This window comes from Tasmannia lanceolata, unplaced genomic scaffold (assembly GCF_043159265.1).
Source record: "Tasmannia lanceolata isolate RefF3 unplaced genomic scaffold, GAP_Taslan_0.1 ptg000018l, whole genome shotgun sequence".
Lineage (NCBI taxonomy): Eukaryota > Viridiplantae > Streptophyta > Magnoliopsida > Canellales > Winteraceae > Tasmannia > Tasmannia lanceolata.
The window spans coordinates 591,916-606,119 of record NW_027518695.1 but is presented as its reverse complement, the minus strand read 5'-3'; the positions used below and the strand labels follow the sequence as shown (position 1 = coordinate 606,119).

General features: G+C 38.2%; 1 protein-coding gene across 1 annotated transcript; it reads left to right on the top strand.

Moving 5' to 3' along the window:
* Positions 1–10,030: 10,030 nt before the first annotated feature.
* On the top strand, positions 10,031–13,425 carry LOC143851773 (BTB/POZ domain-containing protein). The gene is made up of 5 exons (XM_077361257.1): positions 10,031–10,186; positions 10,259–10,463; positions 10,945–11,090; positions 11,745–11,863; positions 12,520–13,425. Exons 2-5 carry the CDS (start codon positions 10,345–10,347, stop codon positions 13,120–13,122), a joined length of 987 nt encoding a protein of 328 aa, XP_077217372.1. The 5' UTR covers positions 10,031–10,186; positions 10,259–10,344; the 3' UTR covers positions 13,123–13,425.
* The last annotated feature ends 779 nt before the right edge of the window (positions 13,426–14,204 follow it).

The following is a 14,204-nucleotide window of genomic DNA, read 5'->3' as shown; positions in this document are numbered from 1 at the left end:
GCTGAAATTTTTGTCCTCGAACTTGTGGCGATCCAAAAAGGCATTCAGCTTGCCGCATCTCTTAACATGACCCAAATCTGGTGTGAAACTGACTCCAAATATGCTGCAGAGATCATTAACGGAAAAGCAAATCCTCCTTGGAGACAACTTCAGTTGATCACTCAAATCAAAAGGCTTCTTGAAAGGTTCCAATCTTGGAGGATCTCTCATGTTTGGAGGGAGACCAACATGGCCACTGATATTCTGTCCAATAGAGAATGCATCATCAAAGGCTCCAATATCCCTCCCTTCATTAGCCCCCCTCTGCTCCTAAAGCAGATCTCCTCAGACCGAGTTGGGAAAATCTACATTCGTTTATAGCTTTCAGTGTTTGAATGTGAATTTCTCTATTTAGTTGTTTTGGGAGTTTAGCCTTCGCTGGCCTTTGTTGCCCCTTCTCTTGATTGTATTCCTATCATTTTCGTAATATATCTGGTCGGGGTCCGCCTAACCCCTGCTTACTTAAAAAAAAAAAAAAATGACTTCCCAGTACGAATTAACATTGACACCCAATAACTTAAACATTGATATGAGGCGTTCAAAAGTCTCTAGCCTATCTAATTGACATTAGGGAAAGGTCCGTGTTGAAGTTGGAAAAACCCCAGGTACCTCGATGCCTAGCGGCAGAAGCAAAATAGATAAAAATAGATAAAATAATGAAAAAGGCCCTTCAATGTGGCAAGGAGTCCATTTGGAGTCGCTGACACAATATGACTATCTTCCTCATTGAGTCTTTTTCAATGTTCTTTCACTTGATTGTATAGCTTTCTTTTCTTCTCTTTTTGCTGTATTTTTTTACCATCTCAATCTTTTTAGTGAAATCTTATTACATTTCAGAAAAAAAAAAAAAAAAAAAAAAGGGCCCTTCAATGACTGTCATAGGGAATAGAATACTTCAATCACTGTCGAATGAGATGATACTTACTTCGATCCCATCGAAGTCGAATTTCTCAAAGTGAAACTGAAAAATACTCCTGTAGGGGCTAATCCTAGAAACCCAAAGTTCTCGAAGAACCCAAAAGCCTAAAGGAAGGCCAATTTTAATTCAATAATTCAAACAAGTTTGTTAAAATGCTTTGATAACATCTATTTATAAGAAAAGGAAACCCTAAAGCTAATTTGAAACTCGGGGAACTAATCTCAGTAGTCCACCTAAAGTAACCTAAATATAAAAGTAATTGACAAAAATAACCCTAAAATAGAAATCCCGTAATAGACATGGAGTACGCTTGTAAATTGCCCATAACTTCTTCAAACCATGTCGAGATAACGTGATCTTGAGCTCGTTTGATAAGCAACAAAAAACCTTTCTAATTATACAAAAATTAAGTAAAATGAATAAAATTTGATGCCCAAAATGTAGGGTGCAAATAAGATAACGAAAATAACACTTGAAGAACAAGGGGCTTGTTCCACACTTTGTAGTCAATGACAAACAGCATGTTCTTGGTGGTTTTCGCCTGCATTAGCCCTATTTTGGAGATTGCAGTATTAGGAAATTACATTTAAATGATTCCAGATATTAAACCATAGGCTTACAAATGAATAATGAAGAGAAAAAGTGAGCAATTCTCTACATTCAACATTCAAGCTTTCTTATTGAACAATTAGAAATGTTCAAATGGAGATATTTTCATATTAATTATGCCATATGCAAGAAGACCACCTTTGGACGAAGGATTTACACCATTCCAACAACATCTGGGTTTGCCTAATTCTTTTATTATTAGCTCTTTTTTTTCATGGGATGTGTGATGTTAGAATGGGATTGCTTGTCAAAGGTTTACACGTCCCTTTTGTTGTAGTTACCTATAAGTAGGGGTGCAACTTGGTTCGGTCTCAAAACTGAACCCGACAGCTTCTCAATCCTATTTCCGGGTTGGTTTTTGGTAAGGTTGGGAAAAGCCAACCTGATTTAATTCCGGGTTGGGTTGAGGCCAACCCAGCCCAAACTCGACCTCTGTCCTCAAAATTTTATCATGATTTTCAAAATCTTAGGGTTATATTTTTTTTCTGTGTTTTCCCTAGGCTAACCCGAACCCAGACCAACTCACGGCAAACCGATTTGGAAAAAAAAGGTTAGATGGTTTGGTTAGGGTTGAGACTTAGAGGCAGTACAGGTTACGGTTGACCATCTGCAACCCAAGGCTCATGTTGGGTCGAGCTAGGGCTGAGAGAATGCTATATCAGGTTTGGCCCCAGCCCGACCCGAGTTGCAAACCCTAGCTATAAGTGGTACCAATTGTGCTTTCTTGGTAAATCACATTTACTCCACCAAATCTTAAAAAATGGTGTTCTTTGCTGTTTTTGAATCATGAACCCTACTTCTGAGAGTGACTTTTGTTTGCTATATATGAATCATGACCCCTATTTCTATTTATGAATTGTGTTCATCTTTAATTATTTGTGGTCGCTTAAATCATTCCAGGGATTGCAACTAACAAATTATAATAGTAATTCAATTAATGCTCTGCAACTATAGATCGAGTTAGGAAAAGACGTATAATTTACATTCAATTTGACAGTTTGTGCAAGATTAGGGCAAAATAAATGCTACTCAACTAGGTGTGTCTGTGGACATAGACGAATGATTCAAATGGATTCGAATGTTAATTGACAAGATTTGGGCACGGCAATTGAATTTGAACTACGTCTATTGGATCCATACCGTAAGGTCCAAAATTATTTCAGACTGTGACCTAGATGTACCCTACAAATATGGAGGATCCAGGATTCGAATAGAAGGAACGAATGTATGAAATGCAATTTATATTTTCGTTCATTTATAGCTATTTCTACAGTTTGTTTTTGTAATATTTAAAAACATACTGAAAACTACAAACAACATATAATCCTACATTTTGTTTCAATGAAGACTCTCTCTCTCTCTCTCTCTCTCTCTCTCTCTCTCTCATACGATACGAAAAGCGAAGATCCCACATCGGAAAAGTAAATGGATGTGGAAGGACTTATAAAGACTTGGGCACCCTACCCTTAACGGTTAGCTTTTAAGGGTGATTTCTCCTCGGGCTCCAAGATTTCTCCTCGGAAAAGTGAATAGATGTGGAAGGACTTATAGTTTCTTTATGCTTCCCTCCCTTCGATGGACTTTCAATTCGAAATGAATCTTGGCCTAGGCTCAAAAAAATAGGAACCTTAAAACACTTTGAAAAAAATCAGACCAATAAAGGATCCGAACACGACTGAGGAGCAAGCGAAATATGATTGCGGGGAATTTGTTATTGGCAATTCATTTCTCCCCTAACATGTACTCAATCTCACTTCCACTTGCCGGAATCGGTACCCTTGGATATATGGAAGCGGAGAATTTGTTGCAATTAGAGTAGTGAGCATCATGAGTAAGCAAACTCTTAGTTAAAACTGAGGAAACGTAATAAGTAGGTATTAGAGGACTAAGGACCCTTTTTCGAATCCTGGCCTGGCTCAAAAAGTAGGAACTTTAAAACAGTTTGAAAAAGATGAGACCAAGAAAGGATCCCAACGGGGCCTCAACAATAAGGTCCGTCAATAGGGCATCAGGTGTTTTGATTACATGTGGGTGGGCCCTGCAATATGAGACCAACTAATAAGAGTAGGTCAGATGCATTTCCCCATTTGTATCCTACATATAAAGGCAATAAAGGCGATTGAGAATTGGATACGCTAAGATCATCTGACATGTGTAAAATTTGTCTCTACCCTATTATTATTATTATTATTATTATTATTGGAACCCAGTATATGATAATTTTCCATTGTTATGTGTACGGTTGAGATTGAAGAAGGCCAATCCTATCTGTCCAAGTGGAATGGACCTTCTATAAGGGGATTCTATCACTTGGGAGAAAAAACTTTTCCATAGAAACTTTTATCCTTATCCAAAAGAACCCTTTAGTTTCAGGCGAAACATGAATTGTCAGACTCCATTTTCCATTGGACATAGGGCACTCACTAAGAAATGAAAAGGGTGCATCTCCACATAGTTGACGCTGATAGATAACACGCCATATAGTCATGTCTATGTACTACAAGTCTACAAAACACTGCTAGCACCACTCGCGTGAATTAAGATCATGTTGAACTTGCATCGCCATTGGCAAATTAAGAAAATGGGACCCATATTTTACCAATAGAAACCTAACACTCATCACAGGCGGGCCCACCTCATAACCCAAAGAGAGGCCTTGGTACAAAACTTGCGTCTGGCCTTAGCAATCTACTCATGGGAGCTAACCAATAGATTCTTTGTAAGGCTTTATAACTTAAAAGGATATTTTAGATATCCTGGTTTTGAGGTTAAGTGGTCTCTCCCCTCTCTTGTACTTCTTTTATTCATCGATAGAATTCTAGGTAGGGCTGCAACTCGGGTCGGGTTTTGAAGAACCCAACCCTACCCGAGAAATATCTTAGGTCGGGTTTTTTTCCGGAAAACCCACGATTCCTAAACCTGGCCCTACCCATGATAAATCTTGGGTCGGGTCGGGTCGGGTTTTTTTACGTTGACGTAATTTTTTAAGGAAAAGTCTTGTTTGGCAAGGCAACTAAACTCATAGAAGTAGAAAAACTCAAGCATGGCAAACTCTTTAGTGCATTAACTAGTCCAAAGAGAATAAATTGATGCATTATACCAAATGAAAATTATTATACTCATATGAGATAAACAACAACCTATTTAGTGCATTAACTATTTAGTTGAAACTTGAAACCCTAGACCTAAAGGGGGGAAACAAACAGAAGATGGAAAGAGTCCATGTGATCGCGTGCATGCGTGAGTTTTACTTTTAAGTTTTCACTTTTAAAGTAACAAAGTTTTAGAAAAAAAAAACATATTGTAACTTAAGTAACTCGGGTCGGGTCGGGCCCCTTCAAACCCAGCTTGACCCGAGATTCATGCGGGCTTTTGGATCCTAGACCCGGCTTGACCCGAAACTCGAGAAACATGAACCCAACCCAAGCTATTTTCGGGTCGGGTCGATGAGGGTCAGGTAAAACCCGACCCAAGTTGCAGCCCTAATTCCAGGTGCACCCAAGTTTCTAGATAAATTGGGTTAAAAAAAAGAAAGCCGCAGGGTGTCCCAAATATGCATTCACATAAATGGCAGACGTGCACTAGGAACTCAAATGAGACGAGAAAGAGAGGTGGTGGTGACACAAGAGAGAGAGAGAGAGAGAGAGAGAGAGATTTTAATTACCACCTAAAAACTATGAGGGGCTTTGAAAGACCCTAATTTACCTTTATCTTATGTATTTCATCAATAATAAGCACCCAATTAAAAAGAAGTGACAAAAAAAGAAAAAAATAATAAAGGAGAAAATGACTATTGGGTGAGACAAAGAAGTTTTCTCAAATTTGTTTTCTCAAAATTGTTTAAACAACATTTTTCAAAATTTTGAAGTGTTATAAAAATTTATTTATTATTTCTTTTGAATGGTGGAATTTTATTAGATCGGCAAAGCCAAGACCGAGACACTCATGGGATCAAAGAGTATAATAAAAGAGAAACAACTCTATAAGGGCAACATGGCTCAAGGGGGTAAAAAGTCAAATATCTCTAACTTTGTTCAGGACACTGCACCCGAGCTAGTTGGTCCGACTCTCCATTTTCTGATGTCATGAAGTGATGAAATTGGACTACGTGACCCTCCATTCCCGTTTGAAGATCTCGTCAAGAACTCTGAAAATCTCCAAGGGTGAGGAGATCTTCTCTCTAACCATATATATGACGACATTGAGGTAATTGTCACGCCCCAAACCGAGTCTCCGGTCTAGGCACATAACAATGCCACATATTCATCAACCACGAATATGTAAGGATTCACACTGGAACCATGCAATAAACAGAGCTACTAAAATTAACCAAATTAATTAATTATCAGAGTACTCAATGCGGAAACTAAATATCTTTGTCCAACGGACTATATCAATTCAAACCAAATTAAATAGCTAAATGTTCATTCCAACTAAAGCTACTGTCTGAATAACTGAAAAATAATAAAGCTTAAACTGTTGCCCTTGCTCACTCCCAAGCCCGCGAAATCAAGCATCTACTGTTCTCCACCTGTAACATAGAATGCGTGGAATGAGCTAATGCCCAGTGAAATAAACATGTCTACTCTAATAACATAATACCAATTGATAAAAACAGAATAATTAGCAATATATGTAAATTTGTAACTGGTATAGCAATCTAGGTAACAAAATTGTATAACTGGTATAAATATGCATAATTGTATCTGTAACTGTAACTGTAACTGTATCTTGTAACTATGCCTAATGCCTAGTGTAGTGAGACTAGTACTACTAGACTACGTTGCTAGACTACGTAGCCAACGGAACCTGCCTACTAACTCGTAGGAAGCCGAATCCCAACGATCTCGTACGAGATTTCACCCTCGAAAATACCACGAAAAGTGATACTCCGGCTTGATCCGTGACTTTCTTTCGACATCCTAGAAAAAGTCTCATACGCTAGTAATCATGAAAAACACTTCGTCCCAAGGGGCGTTAACTGTTGCATCCTCACTTGGATAACACTATGTTCTAATGCAAAAACTGTGACTATAAAGTCCAACTGGCAGATACGTGCATATGGTAGATCCGAACTAGGAGTCAACACCATACTATGAATATTGACTCTCGTGTACACCAACACAGTCAATATCAATCAAGAACATCCATAACTTGCATAAGAAATCATATTCTGTAGAATAACTAGGGTAGAACAAGTCTACTCACCTGTGGTACTTGTTTAATTTGTCTCCCACGAACAAGATTTTTCAATCACTGTATAGTATCCCCTACAATCCATATTAACCTTTAATTAATACTTTGGACCAATATTTATGTCCTCCGGGGCAGATCTGTGCCCTCAAAACTTATTGGAAAAATCTTCAAAAAAATCAACCCTTCTTGGTGTGTTCGGGCGTCCGAACCGGGCATTCGTAGACCCCCCCTTCGGGTGTCCGAGCCACCCCCTCGGGCGCCTTTGAGATTTTTCTCCTCTCGGATACCTCTCGGGTATTCGTATTTGGGCGCCAGCCTCTTGCCCTTCGGGGGTCCGAACCTTGCGATTTGGGTTTTTCTAAAACCCGCGAAAACACAAGTTTTCTTCTGGATTTTCTACCTGAAAACCCTTCTTTCTTATTCCTTTAAACATGTTAAATACCTTAACAAATTATTTATTAATCTCTTTAATTGATTAAGGTATCTAACGCGAAAGAATGCGAAGATCTTCGAGGAAAAACTAATTCTCCTCCACCCCTAATCAATGGTTCTTCAATTGAAGAACACAAGGCTTTATTTAATCACCATAAATATACTATACACTTTATTCTCAAGAGATTTGAATCTCTTTAGAGAGTAAAATAAAGCAAAATTATATTTACATGCCTCTTTAGGAGATGGATTTCCAAGATTTTCTTCGTTCTCCTCTCCCAAAAGCTCCACAGAATTTATCTTTAGGGAATAAAGTTCCAAAATCTGTAGCCTTAGGAGTTTATTATAGACTCTTGATTTAAGAGTCCTGATTTAACAGGCTTTTGGAAACTCTAACTCATTCTAATTAGGAAACTAACTATTTCTAATTTTTATTTAATTATTTTATAATTTAATATTCGAGGACAAAAATACCCTCTCCCCCAGAACGTTCCCACGTTTGGGATGTTCGGGGTATTTCAGTAATCTCCCTACACTATGAGATTGTTCAAATCCCTGCCCTCCAACAGTCTAATATCCTCGAGATTTGCACTAATGGTCGCCTCATTTGAGTCCTTGATCCCTATAGACCCAGAGAATGCCCACTCTGTGCAATCATTTTCATCTCTAAGGACGTACACCTCAAATACTTAGGCCCTTGGTTTACCAAACTGGAGCCATCATATAGTTTTATTCATAAAACATCAGTAGTAGATTTTTAAAATCCATCCCATTATGATTTTTGCTAGCATAGATATTGATATTTATCTTCCTAATGTCTGATGGGTCTGATTGCTTCTTCCAATAAGAGGGTCAAAGTTGAGTCAATGTCTAATATGGGATGTTTAGAGGCGGCCGACAAGGTGGTGCCTGGCTAACCAAACACACAGCGGGCATTGATAAAGCCAAGAAATAGGGTCTGGGGAGGGGCCGGAGCCCTCTTTCACTTTCCTTGTTAAATTCAATTTATCGATTAAGACTAATAATTGTGATTTAAAAAAAATATGTGCTGGATCGTTGAGCTACCAGTCGATATAACAACAAACCCTACCAAACTCCACTGAATAAAATAAGAAGCAAAATTAAACAATTTGAATAAAATATTTGTTATATTATGTATGTTTATAATATTGTGTAGATTGTAGTTTAGAATATAGTATGAATTAGTTTATAATTGTAGAGATCGGTTGAATCATGAGAATGGTTGAATATTCCGGGAGGAGTGTTCAAGTCCTACCAAGATACCTCAATAGGTCTGGTAAACAAATATTGTCTTGTATAAAGGGAGCAGATGGAGTAGATTGAAAGAATGAAAAATGTTGAAGATTAATCGGGTCGGGATGATGTCCCACAAAGATACTTTCCTTCTCCTCTTACATCTCAAATAACCTTTTTAACAAACTAAAAGAATAAAGGAAGAAAACAAACCCTCTGAGATTCGAATCTTCTCTACCACAAAACCTTCCAACTTAATTTATTTTTAATTATGACCACTGATACAAAGCAAACCACAAATTAAAGCAACTGTCTTGCTTGGAAGTGAGGAAAGAATCCTTGCTGTATGTCTACATTATTATTATTATTATATATGTGTACAAATAGGAGGGATGGGATGGGGTGGATCATCCTATGGAGGTAGGGCCTATCTAAGTTGGGGCCCGACAAATTAATAAATTAGATGGTTTGGATGATCGAATTGTATGGGTCCCAATGTACTCTGACTGTTAATTTATTTTTAGTATTTTTCGCTTTTTACTCGGATGATGTTCTCTTCTCTGTAATTTCTTCCCTTTCCAAACTGTAAGTCCAAACTACATACAGCATGAGTAGAACCTAGGAGAGTCTGAGAGAGTATCCGATTAGAAATGGCGTGCCACCCAAGCTCAAAAACATAGCATTTTAAGAAGGATCTGAGTATCTTAGTGAATAGTGATATGGGATGAGAAGAGATGATGAGCAAGTCATAGGTCCATCAGTAGTGAATCGGATCTGTTGCTCCCCCAGAGTTATACTCAGTATTTTTCAATATCATGAAATTTTGGGTAATCTTGGAAGATAAAAAAGAGGGTTCCTTCATCAAATAGGAGCATTATTGTCGATTGAGGTGGTGTTTTTTATTAATAAAAATGCCATAGCTTTCTCCGTTTTAGAAATTAGAATTGACCGGCTGCCTAGTTGAAAATTGATATTGATTTGCTTTTAAATTTGCCACATAAAACACAAAACAAGTGGGACCCATACATTTCGTAAAAATAATCATACGCCCAAATCTCAACCGTACATGTGACATGCAAATGATTGGATTAATTCGCTTTCCAACTCGGAACTCTAAATTCCCATCTCACTCGAATCCATAATGCCCATTGCCCAGGGTTCGAAATCAATTCAAGGGTTCTACATAATGAGGACCCATGAGTCAACTCACAATGTCTTGACATGAGATTCAGAAATGGACATCCCAATTCCCAAGTGTAAGGCAAAGAATTACAATAATCAACTCTTTGTCTTTTGTCGAGGATTCGAAACCCATTTGGCAACAACAACTGGATTTGACTCTGTCCATTGGATCCGAAATTATTTTGGAACGTGACCCAACCCAAATGTAGTCACAAAATCCGATAAATCCCGATACTCGATTTCCACACTGTGATGGACGGTCGTAGTAGAAACTGTGGCCCAACCCAATCATTCTGGGGTAATTCTTTTTTTTCCATGGAATTGTCTTTCCCAAATAGAAAAATTTCCCGTTTTCTAGGAAAACTACAACACTGGAATAAAATACAGCAAAAGAAATCCCCCCATAAAATAACATAAAACCGCTCCCTCTCCTTCTCTCTCCTTCCATTATATTGAATACTTAACTTTCTCAGTCTCCGTCTACAATGGCGTAAAGCAAGCTCAGAACCCTTGCTTGCTTGCCAGAAACTACAAGAAGAGAAGAGTCCTCTGCAGGTTTTAGGAATCCATTCTTCTTCTTCTTCTTCATCTTTCTTCCATGTTTCTAACGCATTATTTGTCTCCTAGTAAACCTGGGGAAGCCCGGAGAACTCCTGGACGGGATCTTCGACTGTATCCATGAAATCACTATCGCTCTCGTCTTTGCCGAGAGGATGAGCGATTCCGCTTACAGGGTCGAAACCACATCTCGTCTCGCTCAATGGAGGATCGATAACTTTTCTTCCTGCACCTACAAGAAATCCGATCCTTTCAAGATCGGAAACTGGAATTGGTTTGTTTCACTCACTAAAAAATTGTCTTTTTTTAGTGTTTTTACTGTACAAGATCGATGATCGAGACATTTAATTACTTTAATTTCAATAAAAAAAACGATAGCAACAATCTTCACCTTGCGATGACATCAAAAAGCAGAAAAATGATCGATATAGAGAGAGAGGAAAGTGTTTTTTTCCGGATCCTCTGTTTCTCCGTTCTGCGCTTTATCTGATTTTTAATTCAATCAAGTAGCAATTCTCTCTATCTCTTCTTGAGCTATTTCAATCTCAAAAGAGGAAATCCTCTTTTACTCCTTTTCTATTACTTTATTGTAAAATTGTAACAAGTTTATCTAAATAGGAAATTTAAGATCTGGATTTACTTCCTAATCTGAGCAACCTTTCAGATTCTCTGTTTTTCCTGATTTTCTAACAATGTAATAATAAAGATAGCGGTGGAAATTTTATTTTAATCGTTTTTTATTTCTCATTTGGAAGGCATTTAGCAGTAGAGAAGAATCGGTTTTTGGGTATTAAGCTATATCCGGTGATATCAGCTGTGAACAGAGATCAGCCTCCAATAGCCTCTTTTATCATTCGAGTCCGCTCTTCCACTGGAGATCGCCGGATTCTACTTCATCCAGGTAATTTTTCCTTTTTTCTTGAGGATAATTTCTTTCTCTTTGGGATCCAAATCATCATCAACCCATAAAATATAAAAATAAATGGTTGCTTTTTTTAGTCGGGTAATGTACTGTGAGAAGCAAATGAGACGCTTCACCCACATGACATCAGCATGATCCCTTCAGTGTAGAACATGAATGTGGAGTCAAGTGGAATTGTCAAACAAGTTGGGTCTTTTTGGCCTACCAGATGAATGGGTGCTAATTTAATGGTAATTAGGCTTCCTTCTTACGTGCTTCTTAGTGTAGAAAGGTGCAATCTTGTGCACCGGATTACATGGTTGACTGGTTGTCATGTAATGGACATGTAAACGGGTCCGTGCCTCCTATAGTATCTCCATATAGTGAAGGGCGCCCTTCAGTCTATCATTCCTCATTGTAAGATAAAGACAAAAAAAAATCGAAGGGATGGCCTTCCCGGCCCCAACGTGTCGGGAAATGATATCCCACTCACTTTCTTATAATAGCACAACTCACTTCAGTGTTTAACATATCAACTCTGTCACCTCTGCTGAATTTTAGAAATCTTGATTCATTAGTAGACTCTGGACTATGCAAGTCAAGTTATGTTCTGTTGGTTTTCCTGCTGAACTTGCATCTTTTTCGCGTGATCAGAAATAACAGACAAACAACTAAAAAGCAACGACGATTTCGTGTGGGCAATTGAGACACCACTTGCTGGGAGGATCATCATCGACGTTGAGTTCCTTGATTTGAAGATCGCTGATCCAGAGGTACTTGTATTTGTATTTGTATCTTCCAAAAAATAACAGCATTTTCACCCCATTTTGTTTCTCTTTTCCCGATAATGAAAACACAAGTCAGTTCCCTACTTCAGAAACTTGACCTGAAACTATTAAATTACTATCGGTGATGTGTTCTGCCACTGCTATAAATGGGTCGCCAATATGTTACATTTCACCCAATATATTTAGAGGAATATCCAGCATGAGACACCAGAGAACTTTTGCTATGTGTGAATCTTACTATGATCCGATCAAGATCAAAGTGTGACGGGATGTGGGCCCCACATTCTTCTTTGACGGGTTAAGATGTACTGACCTCAAGTGGGGCCATTTTGCACCTCCATCCGGATCCCACCCTCACCTCTGGGTGTTCTGCAACATATCATTTACCGATTTTAAACTATACTAGTCATGCTGCCAAAACTGTAATGCCAGTTTGGGTGCTTTTCTGATAGCAAAAGTTTCCACACACTATTCTTCTATTACCTTTGAGACTAAAATCACTCTCATCAGGGCACTGAATCCTTCTCCACAGCCTTCCCTCCACAGCCTTTTTCAAGCTTTAGCCTCTAAATCTTTTCCTGTGTAACACAGTTCACAGCCTTTTTCAAATTTCTGCCTGTGAATTTTTATGCAAAATACAGGGTGGTGACCCTTGCTCAATCTGGAGCGGAAGTGTCGTCCGAAGACGGTCGAATGTTACAGCTCTAGCATCCCTCGGCCAAATGCTATCTGAAAACATCCACACAGACATCACCATCAATGCTTCTGATGGGAGTATAACAGCCCACCGTGCCATCCTCGCCACAAGATCGCCCGTATTTCGTAGCATGTTCTCTCATGACCTCAAAGAGAAGGAGCTATCAACCATAAACATCTCTGACATGTCGATCGAATCTTGCCAGGCATTCCTTAACTACATCTATGGAAACATCCAACATGATGAATTTCTGACTCATCGCCTTGCTCTTCTCCAGGCAGCCGATAAGTATGATATCTCTGACCTGAAGGAGGCCTGCCATGACAGCCTTTTAGAAGACATAGATGCAAATAACGTCCTCGAAAGGCTTCAGAATGCATTTCTTTATCAACTGCCTGTCCTGAAAAGTAGTTGCTTGAGGTACCTCGTCAAATTTGGGAAGATATTCGACATTCGCGAAGATTTTAACGCATTTCTGCAACATGCAGACAGGGATCTGATTGCAGATATCTTCCAAGAGGTTCTTCTTGCCTGGAAAGGTTTCTGAAATGCCAGTGAAATGGGGGTAAATAGCATTTATTTTAACATTATATTTCTGATGGGTTTGATTCTTGTATGTGGTTGGTCCATCAAGATGGGTTGCTGAACACTACTTTACAGGGGATTTGTTTCCATGAAAGGAATATTCTTTTCTAGTAAATTTCATTAGTTCATGATGTATATATTCTGATTGAATGAAACAGATAAATCTCATTGTCCATATCACAAATATGCCGTATTAATGTATATTTTATGGGAGTTTCATTCTTTGTTCAAGCAATATATATTAGAAGCTCTACTCTTGTCTATTTTTTGTATGATTGTCTACCATAAAATGCATCTTCTTTATGGTCTCAATACATTATTTTTGGGTTACCTCCGCACAGATTACTTCTAAACCAATGTTCCATCGGCTGAGCCATATGTGCTGTAATTTCCAACCAGGCTTCTGATCGAATTCAGTATGAAATAAACAACATAAAAACACTGGTTATAAATCAAACACACATCTTTATTGTGGATTTTGAGAATAGTTCTGAACCAAAGATGCAACATAAACAGATGAGACTAAAGCATGGAATATCCCATGTCATAGACTATTGTAACCCTCTGCACCTACACAGAAAAATAAATCCTAAATGCGATCTAAAGAGAAAAATTAAGACATCACAGCAAAGAATCTGCCGGAACCTCCTACAGGAATGCAGGTCGCAAGCTCAAGACAAAGCTAACCAGTTTATACACAGCAAGAAGCAGACCCAAGAGATATGCCCATAAAAAAGACCTATGGTGTGGCTTCTCCTCTGCTATATTAACTCCAGCATGTTAGTAAAAGTGATAGAAAGCACATATTTACAGTTACAAGTATCAACAGCAAAGCTATGATTTCATCATCCAATTTTTTATCAAACATATTCATAAATCAAAAGCTGTGTTCGTTTTGGTTTTAGAGAATTGATTGAGTCCAAAACTTATTATTGGACTCAAAATTATATGCAATTTTGAGTCCAATAATCAACATCTTAATTATGTTTATATCTATTTGCGTTTTCAGATCAAACTGAGGATAATAAAAGTGGGTAAGCACCC